Source organism: Cyprinodon tularosa, unplaced genomic scaffold (assembly GCF_016077235.1).
Source record: "Cyprinodon tularosa strain WSP-4 unplaced genomic scaffold, ASM1607723v1 ctg118, whole genome shotgun sequence".
Lineage (NCBI taxonomy): Eukaryota > Metazoa > Chordata > Actinopteri > Cyprinodontiformes > Cyprinodontidae > Cyprinodon > Cyprinodon tularosa.
Window position 1 is genome coordinate 455,373 of NW_024037981.1, and position 17,344 is coordinate 472,716.

At 37.9% G+C, this 17,344-nt stretch overlaps 1 protein-coding gene across 1 annotated transcript; it reads right to left on the reverse strand.

The window, feature by feature from the left end:
- Positions 1 to 5,433: 5,433 nt before the first annotated feature.
- Positions 5,434 to 16,880, reverse strand: LOC119799499 (CREB-binding protein-like). The gene is made up of 6 exons (XM_038309428.1): positions 16,632 to 16,880; positions 14,647 to 14,765; positions 12,825 to 13,064; positions 11,690 to 11,730; positions 9,355 to 9,382; positions 5,434 to 6,559 (listed from the first exon to the last, which is right to left on the reverse strand). The coding sequence occupies exons 1-5, from the start codon at positions 16,684 to 16,686 to the stop codon at positions 9,373 to 9,375; spliced, it is 465 nt and encodes a 154-aa protein (XP_038165356.1). The 5' UTR covers positions 16,687 to 16,880; the 3' UTR covers positions 5,434 to 6,559; positions 9,355 to 9,372.
- Positions 16,881 to 17,344: the final 464 nt, after the last annotated feature.

Consider the following 17,344-nt stretch of genomic DNA (forward strand, 5'->3'; position numbering starts at 1 on the left):
TACTTTGCTTGGTAATTGCTCTTCTTCGAATTTAATTAACACCGATAAACTGTCAGATCTTTCTCCGTTTCTTGTTGTTTTTAACCGTTTTACTTCTTTTACTTTTGCACCGCTTATGTTTTCCAGAATCTCTTTTTCAGAAATTTTTAGAGGAACTCCTCCAATGACTCCCCTGCTGATCTTTTTGTTCTCCATTAGGCTGCACTGAACTCTTATCCCGTCAATTTTGTTGATCCGTATTGCTTTGCCTTGCTGGGCGCTGTCTCTGCAGTTAATTAGCAGGTCTCCACTGTACAGAATTCTGGCACCTCTGACTTCTCCGACAAGTTTATTGATGGTTTTTGTTAAGTGAACCGGATTCCAATTTGTAAAAGAGTCTGCCTGATTAACGACTTTGAATATGACTTTGAATTCATTTTGTTGTGCTGTGGAATGTATGGATTGATCATCACTGGATTGTTCTGAACTAGATTCCCCTTTAACTGATCTCTGTTTTTTCCGCTTTTTCTCATTTTTTGATGTTGCTATCTTCCAACCTTCATTGTCACTATTTCCCTCTTCCATCCCACAAGAATCGCTTCCTGTTTCCTCACTACTCACGGCCCAGGACATCTCTCCACAAGCAGCTTCAAAACACGCGCCATGCACCAAACGACCATCCACATGCCTCAAAAATTATTATTATTATTATTATTATTATTATTATTATTATTATTATTATTATTATTATTATTATTATTATTATTATTATTATTATGCTTTTTAATAATCATTTTCATAAATCATTAACCATAATTTGTGTATATATATTAGAAATAAAAGATATTATTTATTCAATAAAAGCTACAGACGATGTAGAAAAGAGCAGTCAGAAAAGTAATTTTCCAAAATTAAGGATAAACGAAAGAAAATATTATTTAAAGCAGTGTCTATTGGGTTACAAATCTAGATTAAACTAATTTAACACAGTTATGACAAATATTTAGAACATGAACAAGTTATTAGGATTTCTTCTTGATAAAAAAAAAAAAGCATGGATAACGTTATAAAGGAATGATTCATATATATGTTTAGCTCTGTGGAAAGGCAGGACTAATTAAAAAAGAAACAGATTTTATCCGATGTTGTTCCAACAAAAAGTAAATGACTGCAGTTTGTTATTGAATTAAATTAGAATTTAATATAGCTTCAGAATAATTGTAGCACCTTTGTCAAAAGACGTGAAATATTTCAGTACATATAATAAAAGGTATTGTGTACCTATGTAACTTATCGGTTCATATTATAGAAGGGCAATATATTTCTAAGGGGTTTTATTTTGGGTTGATTGACCGAATGTGTAATGTGCATTTACGCCGATTGGCCAGTAGGTGGCGATACGAGGTGAGACGTCTAACTGAGTTGAAAATGAAAAAACAACAACAACAAAAAAAAAATTCAAAGTGACTTAAGGATTGACAGAAATTAATTTTTTTTTAAAGAGAGGTGTTTTTTTAAGACTAAGAGACGATCTAAAAAACTGATTTTTGAGGAAACAATAGATTGCTCAGTATTTTCTATGGTACTTGTTGACTGAAAGCAGTTCTAAGGATTAATGTGGAAAATATAATAAATATAAGCTCATGGGTTTTACATTACATCTGTTTATTATCTTCCGTTCACAATGTTTTTCTAAGGTTTTTGTTTTCAGATTTAAGCGATGAAATTTACTGCAAAATTGAACTAATCTTTGACTTTGGACAGAATTAGTCATTTAGAATATGTGCATATTGTTTCTAGTTTAGTTTAGGGTTATGACCTATTATAGGTTGCAATATTTTCACACAAAAAAAAACAAAAAAAACCAGCTTCTTTTATTTTGTTTCTTTTGAGCTTGACATTTTTTGAAAAATTAAGAGACAACTATGATTAGTATGGAACTAATGAAAGTAGAAACTCTACACTTGTTCAATGAAATAAAAACAGAGGCCTCCTCAAATAAAGAGGCTTTGTATTGCAGGCGGCACAAAGAAGGACTCACCGAGAGCAAGATTCCTGTATGAACCAATTCTCTTATTTAGATCTTCCACTTTCAAAGAATCATTAAATAAGCATCTCTGCCTACAGGCTGTCTAACTATTCAAAACAGATGGAGTTTTGACATACTTCATCTCACTATAGTATTCCTGAGAAGACAGACAAGAAAGAAGAGAGGTGAATAGTAAATAGTTAGATTTACTGTGCTGCATTTACTTGAGTCATTTTTCAAAGAAAAATGTACAATCGGGAATAGTTTTATTTTACTGTACCTTTACTTTTTCATGAGCAATATTTTTGTGATACATTGCTACTCCTGCTTAGTAACATTTCTGACTAATCTGCCCACTGTAAGTAGCTTGAGCTATTCAGAGATCAGGTTAATGTACAGTTAACAATAGATATTATCTATAGAAGTGTTACTTTGTCCTATACATTACTCAATGTGAGGCAAAAAATAATTAGAAGTTATTTTGTACAAATTTTTTTCATTTGTATCTTTTTAGTCTTTCAATTGACTGTTGAACTGTTAAACTCTCAACTGGACTCTGCATCAGATTGTAAACATCACTTTACACCTCCAACTTGGCAGAAACTTTTATATTTCTTTTAAATAGAACACAACTCACTTCTATACTGCATTTTGCAGCATATTTATTTGTAATTTTACATATCTGTTTTGCTTATATTTTATGGGGTGATTCTGTGCCTTATTTTTCTTTGTAATTGTATTTTTATATAGTAATATTTGATCTGTTTGTACTGAAACTGATTTAATGCTAAATATATGACATTCAGTTTGACTGAGAGAGAGATGCAGGCTGAAACCTAGAGATTAGAACAGAGTGCTAAAATGTTGCTAATGTACGATGTTTGAAATAAGAAAAAAAAATCTCAGTTCTGTGCTTTACTTTGCTATTATATGTTTTCTATATTCATATTCATATCTATATTTCTATTCATAGTCATGTCTTTTGTATTTTGTTTACGGATAGCTTAGGTAGTAGTAGTTACCTAACCTATTCCTAGTTTAGGAGTTGGAATAATAACATGGAAGTATAAAGGTTGTGTAGCTTTTGTCACGGCTCGTTACGTGTGATTTGAATTCAAAAAGATGAATAATAATAATAAAAAAAATGGCAAACATGTTTTTGAAACGTGTTTTTTCTTTACCATTTTAATCATTGGCATATTAACCATAAAATGTCAACAAACATACAGAAAAAGGTTATTCACATCATTATAAGATGTTAAACAGAATTCATGCTCTTTTTAAAACTATTTTTAGGGAAAGCTATTGTTCTCTGACAGTCCCTTTTATGTAATTAGAAAAAAGAACAACTGGTTGATCTATTTAACATATATTATGCAGAACTATAATTGATTATTTTAGACAGCATGGATACATTTATGTGTTCATATATCTGTAAACAAAGGCAGAAAATCTTGTCCGTCTTCAGTACTTTATCTGGAACGTACGTAAATTGTGCTCCTTTATTTTTCTGTTGGTACAGTGAGATTAGTGAGGTTGACCCTAAACTGGTTCTGGAGCCTATCAGTTTTCAGCTACACTTCATTGTTCCCTACCTGGTCGCACCTTTGAAAAGTTGCTGTTTGAGCTTCTCTGTGACTATTTAGCAGTCTGAATCAGGGTGTGACACTTTCCAAGTAGGCTGCCAGAAGCTACTCAAGTATTCCCGAACACCAGCCTATAGATTACTGATAAAAAAAAGGGTAACACTCAGCAGACGTGATGTTTTTTACATTTAAGCTGTTTGGCCATAGTTTAAAACAATACCAATACAGTCTAATGACATAATAATAAGTCTAGACTAAAATGATTTAATGTTTGAATATAAAAGTGTGATGTTGAGTTTTCAGTGCAACTCAGGATAGTTCCTTCAGCAAACAAGAAACCACAGTGCAAAAGAATGATCTAAAAATTTTTAAAATTCTCTTAAAATGAGTGTATTTCCCTTAATTTGAATAGGTAAAAAAGATGATCTGCCAATGGAATGATTATTTTTACCCTTCGAATAAGATAATTAGATATTATGCACTTGAAATAAGAGGCCGAAGTTGTTTTCTATTCTTTTAAATGTAAATTGTCACGTTCCATTGGCAAAGTGTCTCTCTAACCTACTCAATTCAATAAGAAATGCTCTTATTTTAAGAAAATTTGACTCACTTAGATTTCAGTTTTTTGCAGTGCATGGTTCAACCCATTCATTTCCTCTGAAACCTGCACTATGAGGCAACAATCACTTGCCATCCTAAAGCTGAGCGACCAAAGAAATTCATGCATTCTTCCAAATTTGTGTGAAACATGGAGCTGGGACACGTCTATATGCAGACGCAGTCTTGCAAAGACACACAGGAAAATTTTAAAATGTGAGGCTGCCAAACCTCCCAAAACCTTTTATTGACTGGTCATTAGTTAGAGAGTTTGCAACACAGCTTGGTCTGCAACCACTTAGATGGATGAAAAGATTGTTGCTATGGTTGACTTTCCTACATTAAATGATTTCCTTCAGTTTTAGTAAAACATTGCTGCCTTGTCTCTCTGTATTTAAAAGGTCAAAATTCCTCCTATTTCCTAACTGATCATAAGACTTGGAGACAGGTGACATGGAAGTGAGATTTGCAACAGCTTACAATGCTGTCGCATCCAGTGTGTTGGGTTTCAAGGAGATGGCAATGACAGCCACCTGTTGCTGTTTGTTAACCCCAGTGTGTTGAACTCATTACTAGAAAATCCTCAAAACATGTCGACAGGAAGAGAAATGCCCTAAACTGGTTCTAGTGGAAAAAGGGGATCTTTCTTAAAACAAGCAGCTAAAGTTAAAGCTTTCCATTAACTTTTTTTAATTACCCAGTGTCATGGTCTTGGTTCTGTTGTTCTTTACTTTGCTCCTTGTTTTCTAGTTTTATTGGTTTAATTCCAGTTTTGTTGTAATTTCTAGATTTATGTTAATTCTCATGTGTTTCTGTTGTCCTCTGTTGCCCTCTTGTGTGTGTGTTCCTTTCTCCTTGGCTCCCTCGTTGTCTCCTCTCACACCTGCTCCTTGTCAGCTCGTTAGCCCTCCCTTTGTTCCTGTCAGCTATATATGCTCTCACTCTGCTCTCACTCTTTGTTGGTTCCTTGTCTTTGCTGTCCTCCCATGCTGTTGTCCACCTACCTCGTCTCTCCCTGGCTCCTCGTGTTTTGGTTTCCCCATATGTCTCCGTAGTTCTGGTTTGCTTTTGATTATTAGTTGGATTTTTGCATTCGTGCCTTTGTTTACTGTTTTGCCCCATTAAACTGCTAGAAATCTCCTCAGCCTCTCTGCCTCTGCATTTGGGTCCTCCAAACCACAACCAAACCCTGACACCCAGTTCTTTTCATTGGCAGTTCAAGAAACAAAGCAGGAGTCAGTCTTAAATTTAAGCAAAAGCCTAATTTATTTTAAGTGCATATAAAGTGGTACAGAGCTCTATTCATTCTGTAGCAAGAGCATCATAGTAAATAATACACATTTATCTTTTTTGGCTCACATACCCAGTAAAAAAGGCTGCACTTAAACACCGATGGAGATTTAATTGGTCACAATAACATGCTGTGAACAGGACAGCATCTACACGCACAAACACTGGAGTGTACAAACATGTGAGAGTGTTGGTCCAGGACTTTATTTAAGTGCCAAAGATTGACCTGTTTTCAACTTAAAGAAGATTGTGTGTATACATACAGACATTACATGAACTACACTGATGCTGATGCTCAGAATAAAAAGTGAATTTCTAACATCAGTGCAAACACAGCTAGTAACCAATTAATAACTAATAGGTGTTTAAACAGGAGTAATAATAAAAAATCAATTCTAAAAATATCTATTTTGACTTAATGTCCTCATAGCAATAAAAAAGACGTGAGAAAAATAGATCTTAGTGTACATCAACCTAATCCTGTGATACAAACAGGCTGAATATAGGAAAATGTCTCCCTTCTGGAATATAGTTTACATATAACAGTACAGCAAGTGTGCATAAGACACCCTATTTGTAAGCATCTATGAGTTACCGTAACATTTTTTGTTTCAACTAAAAGTGAATGGTTAATTGTTCTTCACTGCAGAGCTCTATGGATATATGATTCACAGAATAGACATAATGATTATAAAAGGACATGTTTAAGATTAAATCAGTTCATTCTCTCCCATGTATTTCATTATTGTAACCCATGAGAACAAAGATGATTTAAACCCAGAAGATTTTTTTTATCAAAGAGTTCATAATTGTAAGGCACACCTCTGAGAACTTGCATCTAAGTAGGTGGGAGAACCTTTGTAAGAATGAAAATGTGACCCTTGGATGTGTTTGAACACAAAGGATAATAATGGGTGACTGTTTTATTTTAATGTTGCGATCTTTGAAGCTGAGATTTTGATGATCTCAGCTGGAGAAATGATGGATACTAATGCACATCTGTAAGGAAGGGTATTTCTTAGTAATTTACTTCAGATGTTGGTGTGTTGGGATCGTTCTGTTGAAGCATCTCCATGACCTGTTGAGAAATAAGCATCGGGTGTTATTCAGCTATCTCGTGCCCTTTTTTTTTTTTTTTTTTTTAAATAAGAGCATTATTTCTTGAATTGAGGAGGTAAGTGAGAGACTTTGCCAGTGGAACAAGATAATTTATATTTAAAATAAGAAAAATCATTTGCATAGTCTTATTTGAAGTGCATATTATCTAATGTTCTTTTTTTAAGAGTAAAAAAAATAATTTCATTGGCAAACTATTTTATTTACTGCTCAAATTGAGAGTTAATGAGTCTTAATTTAAAAATGTTGACTTACTTCTTGATCGTTTTTGCAGTGTTGTAGCAGTATGGCAGGTGAATCCAGAAATGGGCTTTTTCCCTCCCTGTCAGCATCATGTTCTCTGGCATAAATCCAGATTAATTAGTAGCCAGTCTTTTTTATTAAATAGCGCTGGGTGATAAGCTGCACTAAATGCATGTTTGATCCCAAACATCTTTTCCAGTTCTCAAATTTCTCAATGGAGAAATGAGTACCATTTATTATTTTTCATATGGGTTCTTTTATTAACCATTTAATGACCTCTTTCCTTTTCTATTACTTTGTCTAGGATGGTTTATGTGAAGGAGCTGCTCTATCCTGTAATAATTTTTTTTTATAGCTTATCATTCGCTAATTTCTGTACAAGTAGTTTATATACAATCTAACCTACTGCTGTTTTGCTTTTCTTGGCATGTAATATATGGAGTATGGATCACATATGTGAATTTGTTATTAGTCAGACTTTATGAAAATGTATTTACCTGAAGGTGTCAGATTGGCACTGGAGCTGCAGCATTTGACAACTGTGATTCTGTCTCATCATGGGACTAAGTGCAGCCCCTTGATATTAAAACAACTGTTAAAGTAAAACTGCAAAGGTAAAATCTCAATTGGGCCACTAAACATTTATGCATACATCATCATAGGAAATTGTTTCTATATTATGTCTTCAGTAGGGGCCATACTGTCTAGAACCACCTCTGGCAGATACATTTCTCAGTTTCTGCTGCACACTAATCATCTTGCTGATATCCATGTGCTTGGCCATTAATTGATCCGTTGAATGTGAGACTGATTCTGTAATGCTTCACTTATTGTGGCAACACACTTTACATCTAAGGATACCTCAACATTTTCCAATTTTGACACTTTTCTGTCTGTAAAGTGCTGTATAGAGGGCAGTTTTTAAATCCACAAATGCTTTTTCAGTTTCTGTTTTCCATTTTAGGCAGAGATTGATAATTACTAGTTACACTTTCTCAATTGTGAAATAAAGAGATTTGGAATAAACATTGACTGAATTTATCAATATTTTCCAAGTGTCTATTGTAAATGAGACCTCTTTGCTGGCAGCAAATCAGCTGGTTCACTAGTTAGATAATCTGGAAAGGTGCTGGCCTGCATTCTGTCATTTAACAAACTACCTGGAGCTAAGCAACAGTTGTTTTAGAAACACCAATGCTTGATTTCAATGCAGAAAATAACAGGAACTTTAAAGGCACTAAAGCATTTTCTGGCATTACATTGAAATCATTGCAAACCTTAAAGGAATAGTACACCCAAAACATGATTAGCCTTCATTTTCTACTCACCCCCATGCTGAACAACACCCTGGAGTACTTTTTTGATATCTCAAATGCATCTGGAGATCTGGGAGGCTTCTTGCTGTCTGCTGACATTCAAATAATGGAGGTCTATGGTGCCCGAGGCAGAAAGGTCCATAAAAGTCCACAAAAAACGTGTCAATATTCCTCCATACTGCTCGTCCAATATATTCCAAGTGTCCTGAGTGGGTAGCGTCCATAATTTACTCGAAACGAAGTCATTTAGAATGTTTTTAGAGCATAAACAGTAGTGTATAGGATTTCCTAAAAGCGCGTTCACGAGTCTACGGAAACCGCGGCAGACCAAACCAGACGAAAGTGCGCATTCAGCTCGGCAAAGAACTCATGCTCTTCCTCAACACTGAAGTCCTCAGACATTTTTCTTTCGTTGTTTCTTTCTTTGCACAGGTAAACAGCACATTTCTTCTTCTACGCTTGCATTATTGGCAGAGCAGACGCTGAATGCGCACTTTCGTCTGGTTTGGTCTGCCGCGGTTTCCGTAGACTCGTGAACGCGCTTTTAGGAAATCCTATACACTACTGTTTATGCTCTAAAAACATTCTAAATGACTACCCACTCAGGACACTTGGAATACATTGGACGAGCAGTATGGAGGAATATTGACACGTTTTTTGTGGACTTTTATGGACCTTTCTGCCTCGGACACCATAGACCTCCATTATTTGAATGTCAGCAGACAGCAAGAAGCCTCCCAGATCTCCAGATGCATTTGAGATATCAAAAAAGTACTCCAGATCGTTGTTCAGCATGGGGGTGAGTAGAAAATGAAGGCTAATCATGTTTTGGGTGTACTATTCCTTTAACCGCAGTTACCAGACCATTTCTTGTCTGGTGACTCTACATTAACAAACCATCACACACTTTAGGATAGAAACAATGCATTAATTAATGAGTTAACACTCCAACTGTAAATTCAAGCCTCTTTCTCTAATCCAGTAGGAGACAGGTTCACTTCTGTCTCCTACTGGATCTATTTAATAAAGAAGATGGACTGTGGTGGTTTAGGTAGGATTTTAATTTTTCTCTGCCTGGTAGAACTCTCAGAAGAGATATAGCTCTATGACATTGGTATATTTTAGATTACATGTACACAAAGTCCACCTAAGTTGGATGATCTGCTGGATGTTGTGTTAAGAGTGTGACATTACTCACGTCTTAGGCTTGGAGGGGTCACCACATGCTTTAAGGGCACAAAAAGGAGAGGGGCAAAAGGGAGATGAGAGAGGTCAAAATAAGTGATAAAAAACAGATTTGTAATAAGTTTTTACAGGGGACAGAGGGGCAGAGGCGAACAGGATGTAGAAAACAACAAGTAGAGGACAGAGAGCCAAGGCAAAGCAAAGTTTATCATAGGATATTCAATGATAAACAACAACAAAAACATTACAGCAACATGAGAGAGCACTATGAGCCGTGGGGCAGCAGGGCAGTGAGGATACTAGGCTCTGAATATGAGAAGGAGAATGAGGAAGAGATAGAGCAACAGGGATCCTTCATCCTTTCTGTACATTCATAAAGTGGGAGCTTTTGGTGAACAAAACGACCCTGCTCCAGACAGAAAAATGAGAAACTCGCCATCTTGCACATATCCAGGACCGGGTAAAGGGGGCGACGGTCCCAGCAGAGATGCTTAGTATTCTCTCTTCCCTGGCACCTCCTCCAACTCCTCTGGGGGAAGTCTGCTGCGTTCCAGAGCCAACCAAGAGTGCCCAGCCAAATCTAATTTCTGCTGCTTGCATCGTGGATCTCGTTCTTTCTGTCATGATCCAGATTAGACTGTAGGTGAGGGTAGGAATGTAGACCGAACTTGATCTTGACCTTAGCTCTCTCTTCACTACAACATAACAGTGCAGAGTCTGCATTACAAAAGCAACAACACTGATCCCATGCTATTCTCCCCCCTACTTGTGAACAGAACCCCAAAACATGAAATCCTGCATTTTTGGCAGTAACTCTCCTGTGACCTGAAGAGGGGAAGCCATCTTTTCCTGGTTGAGAACCATAAGCCCCATCTACACTACCCTTTTGAACCTGTGCCAAGATCGGTCCGAACACGGTAACCCAGATAACTGCTGAGTTTAAATGGCACACAAAACTGAATCGGACTGTGCCAGACACAACCAAACTGCGCTAAACTGGTACTAGTTCATCAGCAGGGCTCAGCGTGGTTCCGCTCTGGCATGGTTCTCAAATAACAAAGAAAGCATGAGAAGACTGCATCATCTCCTTACAGTCAGCCTCTGTAATCATGACATTTTCATTCATTCCTAAAAATGCAAGCTTCCCTATCATGCCACATGATTTACAGTGATTATTCTGCTTAGCAGTGTGATGAATTTCAACATCTGTTGTTGTTTCCTGCATCTGTAAGCCCTGATTAGACAAAAGCTTGTGTTTTGGAGCATCCACTTCCCAAAAGCACGAGCCTGGCATGGCTAACTGATGCAAGCTCTGTCCAGACTCAGCAGGGATCGGTTTCAGAGGGTAGTGTAAATGGGGCTGTAGACTCAGACTTGGAAGGAGCTGATTTTCTGAGCTGTGAACTGCCCCATTGCACTGTGTAAATCTTGGCAGCTGGGAGCCAGGAAAACTGTGTCGTCCACAAAAAGCAGAGAGGAATTTAACCTTTTCCAAAATCTGACTTAGGTTGTGCCTTGAAAATCTTTCTGTGAAGATTGTGAACAGGACCATAAACAAAAGGGCAGTCCTGCTGGATTCCAAAATGAACTGGGAACAGGTCTGACTTAATGCCATTGCGGACTAAACTCCTGCTCCACTTGTACCACTTTACCTATGTGTAAATACTTGATATTGGATGGCCTCTAGAAGAGGGACTCGACTCCGTACTCCAGGTCCACAAAACAGTATGGGTCGACTAGTTAAGCAAACCTCACAAACCCTTGAGCACGCTACAGAGGGTCTAGTGCTGATCCAGTGTTCCCAGAATGGGAAGGGCACTGTCCCTGACTGACACACAATGTTAAAGAGGGGTGTAATCCATTATAGCCTACAGATATCCAGAGAGCTGCTCAAGACAGATCTCATCCACCCCTGAAGCATTACCACCATGAAGTTTAATAGATAAACAAGTCTGACTCCAAACACCCGGTCTCTGTTTCCACCAGGGAATATGTGACAGATGGGTCGAGGAGATCCTTGAAGTAATGCTTCCATTTTCTTACAATGTCCTCAGTCACAATGAGCAGCTCCCCCCTCCTTCTTTAAGAAGTTCTAGCAAAGCATTAATTCCAGATCTAGAGGCACCATTTGGTTCACCAAAGTACTATTGTGACTAACTGTGAGTCTTTTGGAGTAGAAATTAGGATTTTTATTTGATCCAGTACTGACAAAGGTGCTGCAAATCGCTGGGGCTGAAACCCTTCCCGTAAAATAGAGAATTACCCTTTAATTGGCAATTGGTTGTTGAATTGTTCAAAACGGAATCGTGATGTGTAATAGCAAGTTTATCCTAAAGGCTCTTTCTTACCTGTTGTGATCGCAGGGAGTAGTACGGGGAGAAAACGTGTACTGCAACAGAAAGTATATCACACAAAGTCAGGTAATAAAGTGAATGAAAAACCACTTGCCATACACTCTTAAAGTGGTCATAGAATGCAAAACCAAGTTTCCATTGTCATAGATGAAAAACGATAGTTCAGTGGGTGAAATGGACGTACAGAGAAGTTCAAACCCCATCGACACCTCCTTTCTCTGCAAATCTGACTTCTAAACTTAAAACCATAAAAAGGGCAAATTCAAACGAAGCACCGAATTGATGTCAATTTGGGGAAGTTGCCTTATTTGGTTGCCCCGACATTGACATGCAGACCAGCCCACTGGTTCACAGTCCAAGAACATGAATAGAGGTAGATGTAAAACACCTGTTTGGCTGACAGTTGGGTTTACTTCTACAAGAATTACAAAGCAGGCTGTTTCTCTATTGAAAATTAGCCAGAACCACAGGCGTAAATGCAGTGTTCCAGGCTGCATGGAGGAAGGGGAAATTTCTTCTTCACATGTCTTCACAAGGATCCGAAGACTCGACAGGCATGGATTATTTTTGTCAATCTGAAGATCCCTGCAAACTTTGATGCTCAGCTGGTTCTTTGCGCTAAGCATATTACGGAAGATAGCTTTCAAAATCTTGGACAGTTCAAAGCAGGATTGCTAAACTTCTTTTACTGAGACGACCGGACCCAACCCGGTGACGGTATGCTTCCCCCTGCCTGCCTTACAGTGCTTCTCCCCCGCCACTTGTTTATAATTTGGTAGTTACTTATTTAAATCCTGTTCTGTAACAGAGTGCAGATACAATTTGTAGTGAAAGTGGTTTCTCTGTTTATCGTCATAGACCTGGGTTTCAGCGGCTTCCTGGGCACCTTTTGCTCTGGTCACAAGACAAAGCTATCTGTCGCTGTCAAGAACGTCATTAGTAAGTAAAATGTAGCGCTTACAAAACTGACAAGAGAAGGCGCTGATTTTATTGAAGCATCAGACTTGCTCGCCATCAACCAAAACCTGATCTTAGCTGACTTATAAAGTCCTAGTTATAGTTTTTATGCCATGCTTTAAAAACCACTCACTAACAATTAGAAACAAAAAGACAAACAGGTAGAATTTACCTTCCTCCCACAGCAGTAGCCCAGGGACCGCATAGCATAATCGATCTCAAACTCAAACACCTCGGCCAGTTTGGTGCAGTACTTGTAGACCCGAGACGTCTTTGGATTGTACAGCCAGGCGTTGTTAAACATCAGCCAGACGTCTTCGACATACTGCCATGGCTCCTTGTACTGCCCTGTGTCCAACTTTTTAAAAATGGTCGACAGATCCATGGGGTTCTTGATGATGTCGAAGTAGTCCTGGATTGGGATGGTTGTCCATGTTAGGTCAGGTTGAGTGGTCAAGCAAAAGGATTAAAAAAACATCGACATAAGTTGGTGGCAGGAATCATCGTCATCATTGACACAGAAGACGGCATTGTAGGCAACCGACAGGACCAGAGTAGGGAGAGAAGAGAGTGCAGGAGGACAGTATTGTTTAGGACTGTAAAGAAGAAGGTTCATATGCAAACAGAGAGATATGACAACTTCTGCCCTCCAGCTCTCGGGCTGATTTGAAGTGCACCCAACACTTCAAATCTACCCATCTACATCAGCCAGAGGACCAGTCTGCCCAGTTTACAGCTGGTAAAAATCTTTCCAAAGATGCAAGAAGATTTTACAAGATCATGCTGCAGCTGGAGCAGAGCATGTCATTATAAATCTCTATTAATTGGTCATAAACAGTAGATTTAAACAATTTGCTACACAGCTGGATGGATTCATTTCTGCTAAAACCTGAAAGCAAACAAAACTTCAATGATAAGCAACTGACCAGGGTGCAAAGCCATGAAAAACAGAGCAACGTTAGTGGCAATGAGAGGCAGCATTCAGCCCAACAGTCTTGAGATGAAGCAAATACATCAATGTCGCGAAGCTTCTTTAGATCTGGGATACAAGTCTACTTGAAACCGATCTGATCCACTGGAGCTCTGGCAGCATGGTAAAGGTCATTGCTATACTAGCAGGTAAACCTCCACCACAGCTTTAAGTATTTTGTAGCATTTAGAAAAGTTATCTACCATCAACTTTGGCACTGAGCCTGGGATCTCTGCTGATCCTCCAGAGGTTACAAAGGTATCTTAATGCTTCTGACCAAGGAATCCTTGGCTGGTCCCACCATGTAGGCGGATGGACATCTCTAAAAAAAGATCAAATCTATGTATATTTTTTTACTTTCATTGTCAAAAGATAATGTAGTATATGACATCCATAAGATCATCTGTAAGGTGATCTTATGGATCATCTAGTTTGCATCATTTGCCACCAAGTCTGAGGAAAATACTACCTTTATGGTAAACAACATAAGGGTTGAGTTTTTGTGGTGTTTCGTAATCTCTGACCTGAACACAGTAAATCCTGTACTGATGAGGATTAGAAAGCTTGAAAATGTAAATGAGGATGAACGAGATGATAAAACAATGAAAAGCAGCAAAATAATAAAGAATGAAAAATAAAAGCATCTTGCCCAGGAACAGTAAGTCTTGATTCCAATTTGTTTGACTTCATTCTAGTCAATTAGAATAATGTGTGCGGCAAACTGTAGATAACTGATTATTAAGATTTTTGTTTTTTCCAGCATCTTTCAAGAAGAAAAATCTGTTTTTGAAGCACATAAGCCTAAATATAATTAATTTTACTTTAAGCATTCAGGACAAAAAAACAACAACAACGTATTAGCAGCAAAAATAAATAAATACCTAATTGAACAATAAGGTAATTGTAGGAGGGAAAAATGTGCAATATAAACAAAGATTAAAGGTATGCTGGGATGGAGTGGAAGCTAAATGGCAGCCAGAGCAGCTCTTACCAGGTTAGTTTTGTTAATAATTCAAATACATACAGGAATTCCCAGAAACTCTGGGTTCACAGGCGTACGGAAAGGAAGGCACTCAGGGTCCTGTTGGTACAAAGCCTCCAAGGTTGGCATCAAAGCCCCAAGCAGCTCCTCTTGGTCAAAAACTGGAGAAAAAAATGTTATTTTCAAAAAGGCCATCTCCAATGCTCCAGGACAGTATAATACACATATAATAGAGGAACAGCTGAACCAGGGTTTAGAGCTACAGGCCTGCAATGTTTGGCTCCCACAAAAAAAGCTGTGGAATAACTCCTAAAATTAATTTGTATATCCCTCCCTAACAGAGGTACAAGTTTTAAATCCAGAAAAATACTGTTGTGCTTCTAAGAAACAAAGACTGGGCTGCGTTAAGAGTTAAACAAATGAAGACAAGCAGAAAAGCAGCTTATTCCCTTTTAAATACAGTTATAATGGTCTGTAATGTCATGGGCCTACCTTACTTCAAAAGAAATTAGAAATTCTGGCATGATGAACTCTTTCAGATAAAAGCACAGTTTTAATAAATTATAAAGAGTTAATCTTTTTAAAAACAAAACCATTGATCAGTGGCCTGCGTTAAAATATTCTGATCCATTTTTGCCATTATGACAGTAAAGGTTCCTCTTTTTCTCTGATTTAAATGGTGAATTGCAACCAGTGTTTTAGGTGCATTTCATACAGGACATGTATGTCATGTTACATTATAAAACAAACAAAACAAAAACTTGAAAAATTGGGATTAGACCTTTATCTTTTTGAATCATAAACAATGCTCTGCACCCTTTATTCTTTTATGAATACTCAATATTCCTTCCAGGTCCTCCTCCAAAGTCCTATCATGCCGGATACTCCTCTCAGAATCCAATTTAATACACCTCAGGATATTATGTTCTTCCTCCTCAGGGATGCTGCAGACATAACATTTAAAGATATAAATTTATTAAAAAAAGAGTTGATTTTTATCCACTATGCCCCAATTTTAAGCGTGAGAAGACTAATTCCTCTCTTCTGCAGTTTCCTTTTTTTTACACTGTCATCATTATTGATTTCTGCATTCTTCAGCAAGGTCCTCCTTTAGCATCAGTGTCCAGTCTCTCCATTGTCCTGCACCTTTTAGATGTGTTTCTGGTTCAACACACCTGAGTTAAACTTTCAGGTTATTAACAGGACTGAGGGATTGCAATGGAAACTAAGCAGGTAATTCTAAGCACACCTCTGAATCTTCCAGCGCTGTGATGGGCGACTCCAGCCCTCATGTGCCGGTGTCCTGCAGCTTAAGGATATGTCCTTGGTCCAGCATACCAGAATCAAACAGCTGAATAAGATCCCCAGGATTTAGGCTCTCCGGAATCCTGGTAATCATCTAACTATTTTAGTCAGGTGTGTTGGAACAGAGACATATCTAAAAGGCTTCTTCAGGAATGAAGAAAGAGGCTGGTGGTAGTGTTTTTTTGGGGGGATACTGGGATACATGGAAATGAGATTTTGGAAAAGATAGCCAAGTCAGCTAAACATTGTGGTAATACTAATAAGGAAACAAATTTTAGTAGATAAGAGATTAAAATCAAACAGAAACTAAAAACAAATTCTAAGAAAATGGGAAGATGTAAAAAGAGGGTAATGAAATAACACAGACAGAGAAGGTGAAATGTAAAGTGGGCGGAGTAGGGAAGAAGCAGGAACTGTGAAGTTGTCATTTCTGCAAAATGTAACCAGACCCTACACCTTTAGAACTTTATCTCTCTTAATTTGCACCTCTTTATAACCATTGCTGTCTCTCTCCATTGATTATAGCCGCTCTGAGCATGTATCACCAGGGTATGTAAACAATAGCAGGATCCACCCACCTGAACAGAATGTGCTGATGACATCATCATAGTTTTACAAAGGCAGATTACTTGCTTCAGTACATTTTTGTAATTGAGTTCCTTGAATCATTCGATAAATCACGAAAGCCCTAATATGTTGTGAGAAATAGAAACTGAACAAACCCCTTGAGGTCGGTTTCCTCATCACTGACTCTCCCGGAGGGCCTTTACTGGACATGCTGGCCTGTGGCGTCTGCTTCTGGTCGCTCTGGTGTGTAAGATCTCACTTAGCCTGGCCTGTCTCTAAGGAGCTGGGGTCAGTCTGGTTCATGGTTCAGGCCAGGAGTGCTCGGCTGCCTAACTGACTGTGCTCCGAGTAAAAGCTGCACTCCCTGTTGACAGCAACAACACGGGGGAGGGAGCGGAAATGAATGATTTTACACAGCCAATTGGAGAGGAAGGGCAAGCATTCAGGAAGTTGTGTGTCGACTAGCGGAGGCACTGAGAAACTGAAACTAGGGGCAAAAACACATAGCCTATGAGATCTGTAAATGTGAAAGTGAAAAATGTAAATGGTTCATTTCATAAGGATAGCAGAGAATGTTTAGAAGATGTTAAAATAAATACATAAAAGACAGAAACTTAAGTTCTGCTATGAGTCACTCTAAAACTACACTTATGAAAGCAGAAGAAAACTAAAATTCCAGAAGAAACACCTACTGAGAAGAGAATACCCCATTTATATATGAAGGCTAGATGAGAAAAGACCCTGAACAACTTTAACAAACTCTTCCCTTACATACAAACTTCACTGCATAAAACCAAAGTACCTGATGCATTACAATAATTGCAGTAATCTGTTCTCCAAAGATTTTTGTTTGAGGATGTTATGCAGT

What these genes read in the sequence shown, in the direction of transcription:
- LOC119799499 (XM_038309428.1), bottom strand. Translation starts at nt 16,686, where the DNA reads ATGTCCAGTAAAGGCCCTCCGGGAGAGTCAGTGATGAGGAAACCGACC. An exon ending in GAGGAAACCGACCTCAAGGG is followed by an intron (nt 14,766 to 16,631) that starts GTTTGTTCAGTT and finishes TTTTTTCTCCAG; the next exon opens with TTTTTGACCAAGAGGAGCTG. An exon ending in GCTACTGCTGTGGGAGGAAG is followed by an intron (nt 11,731 to 12,824) that starts GTAAATTCTACC and finishes TTTCTGTTGCAG; the next exon opens with TACACGTTTTCTCCCCGTAC.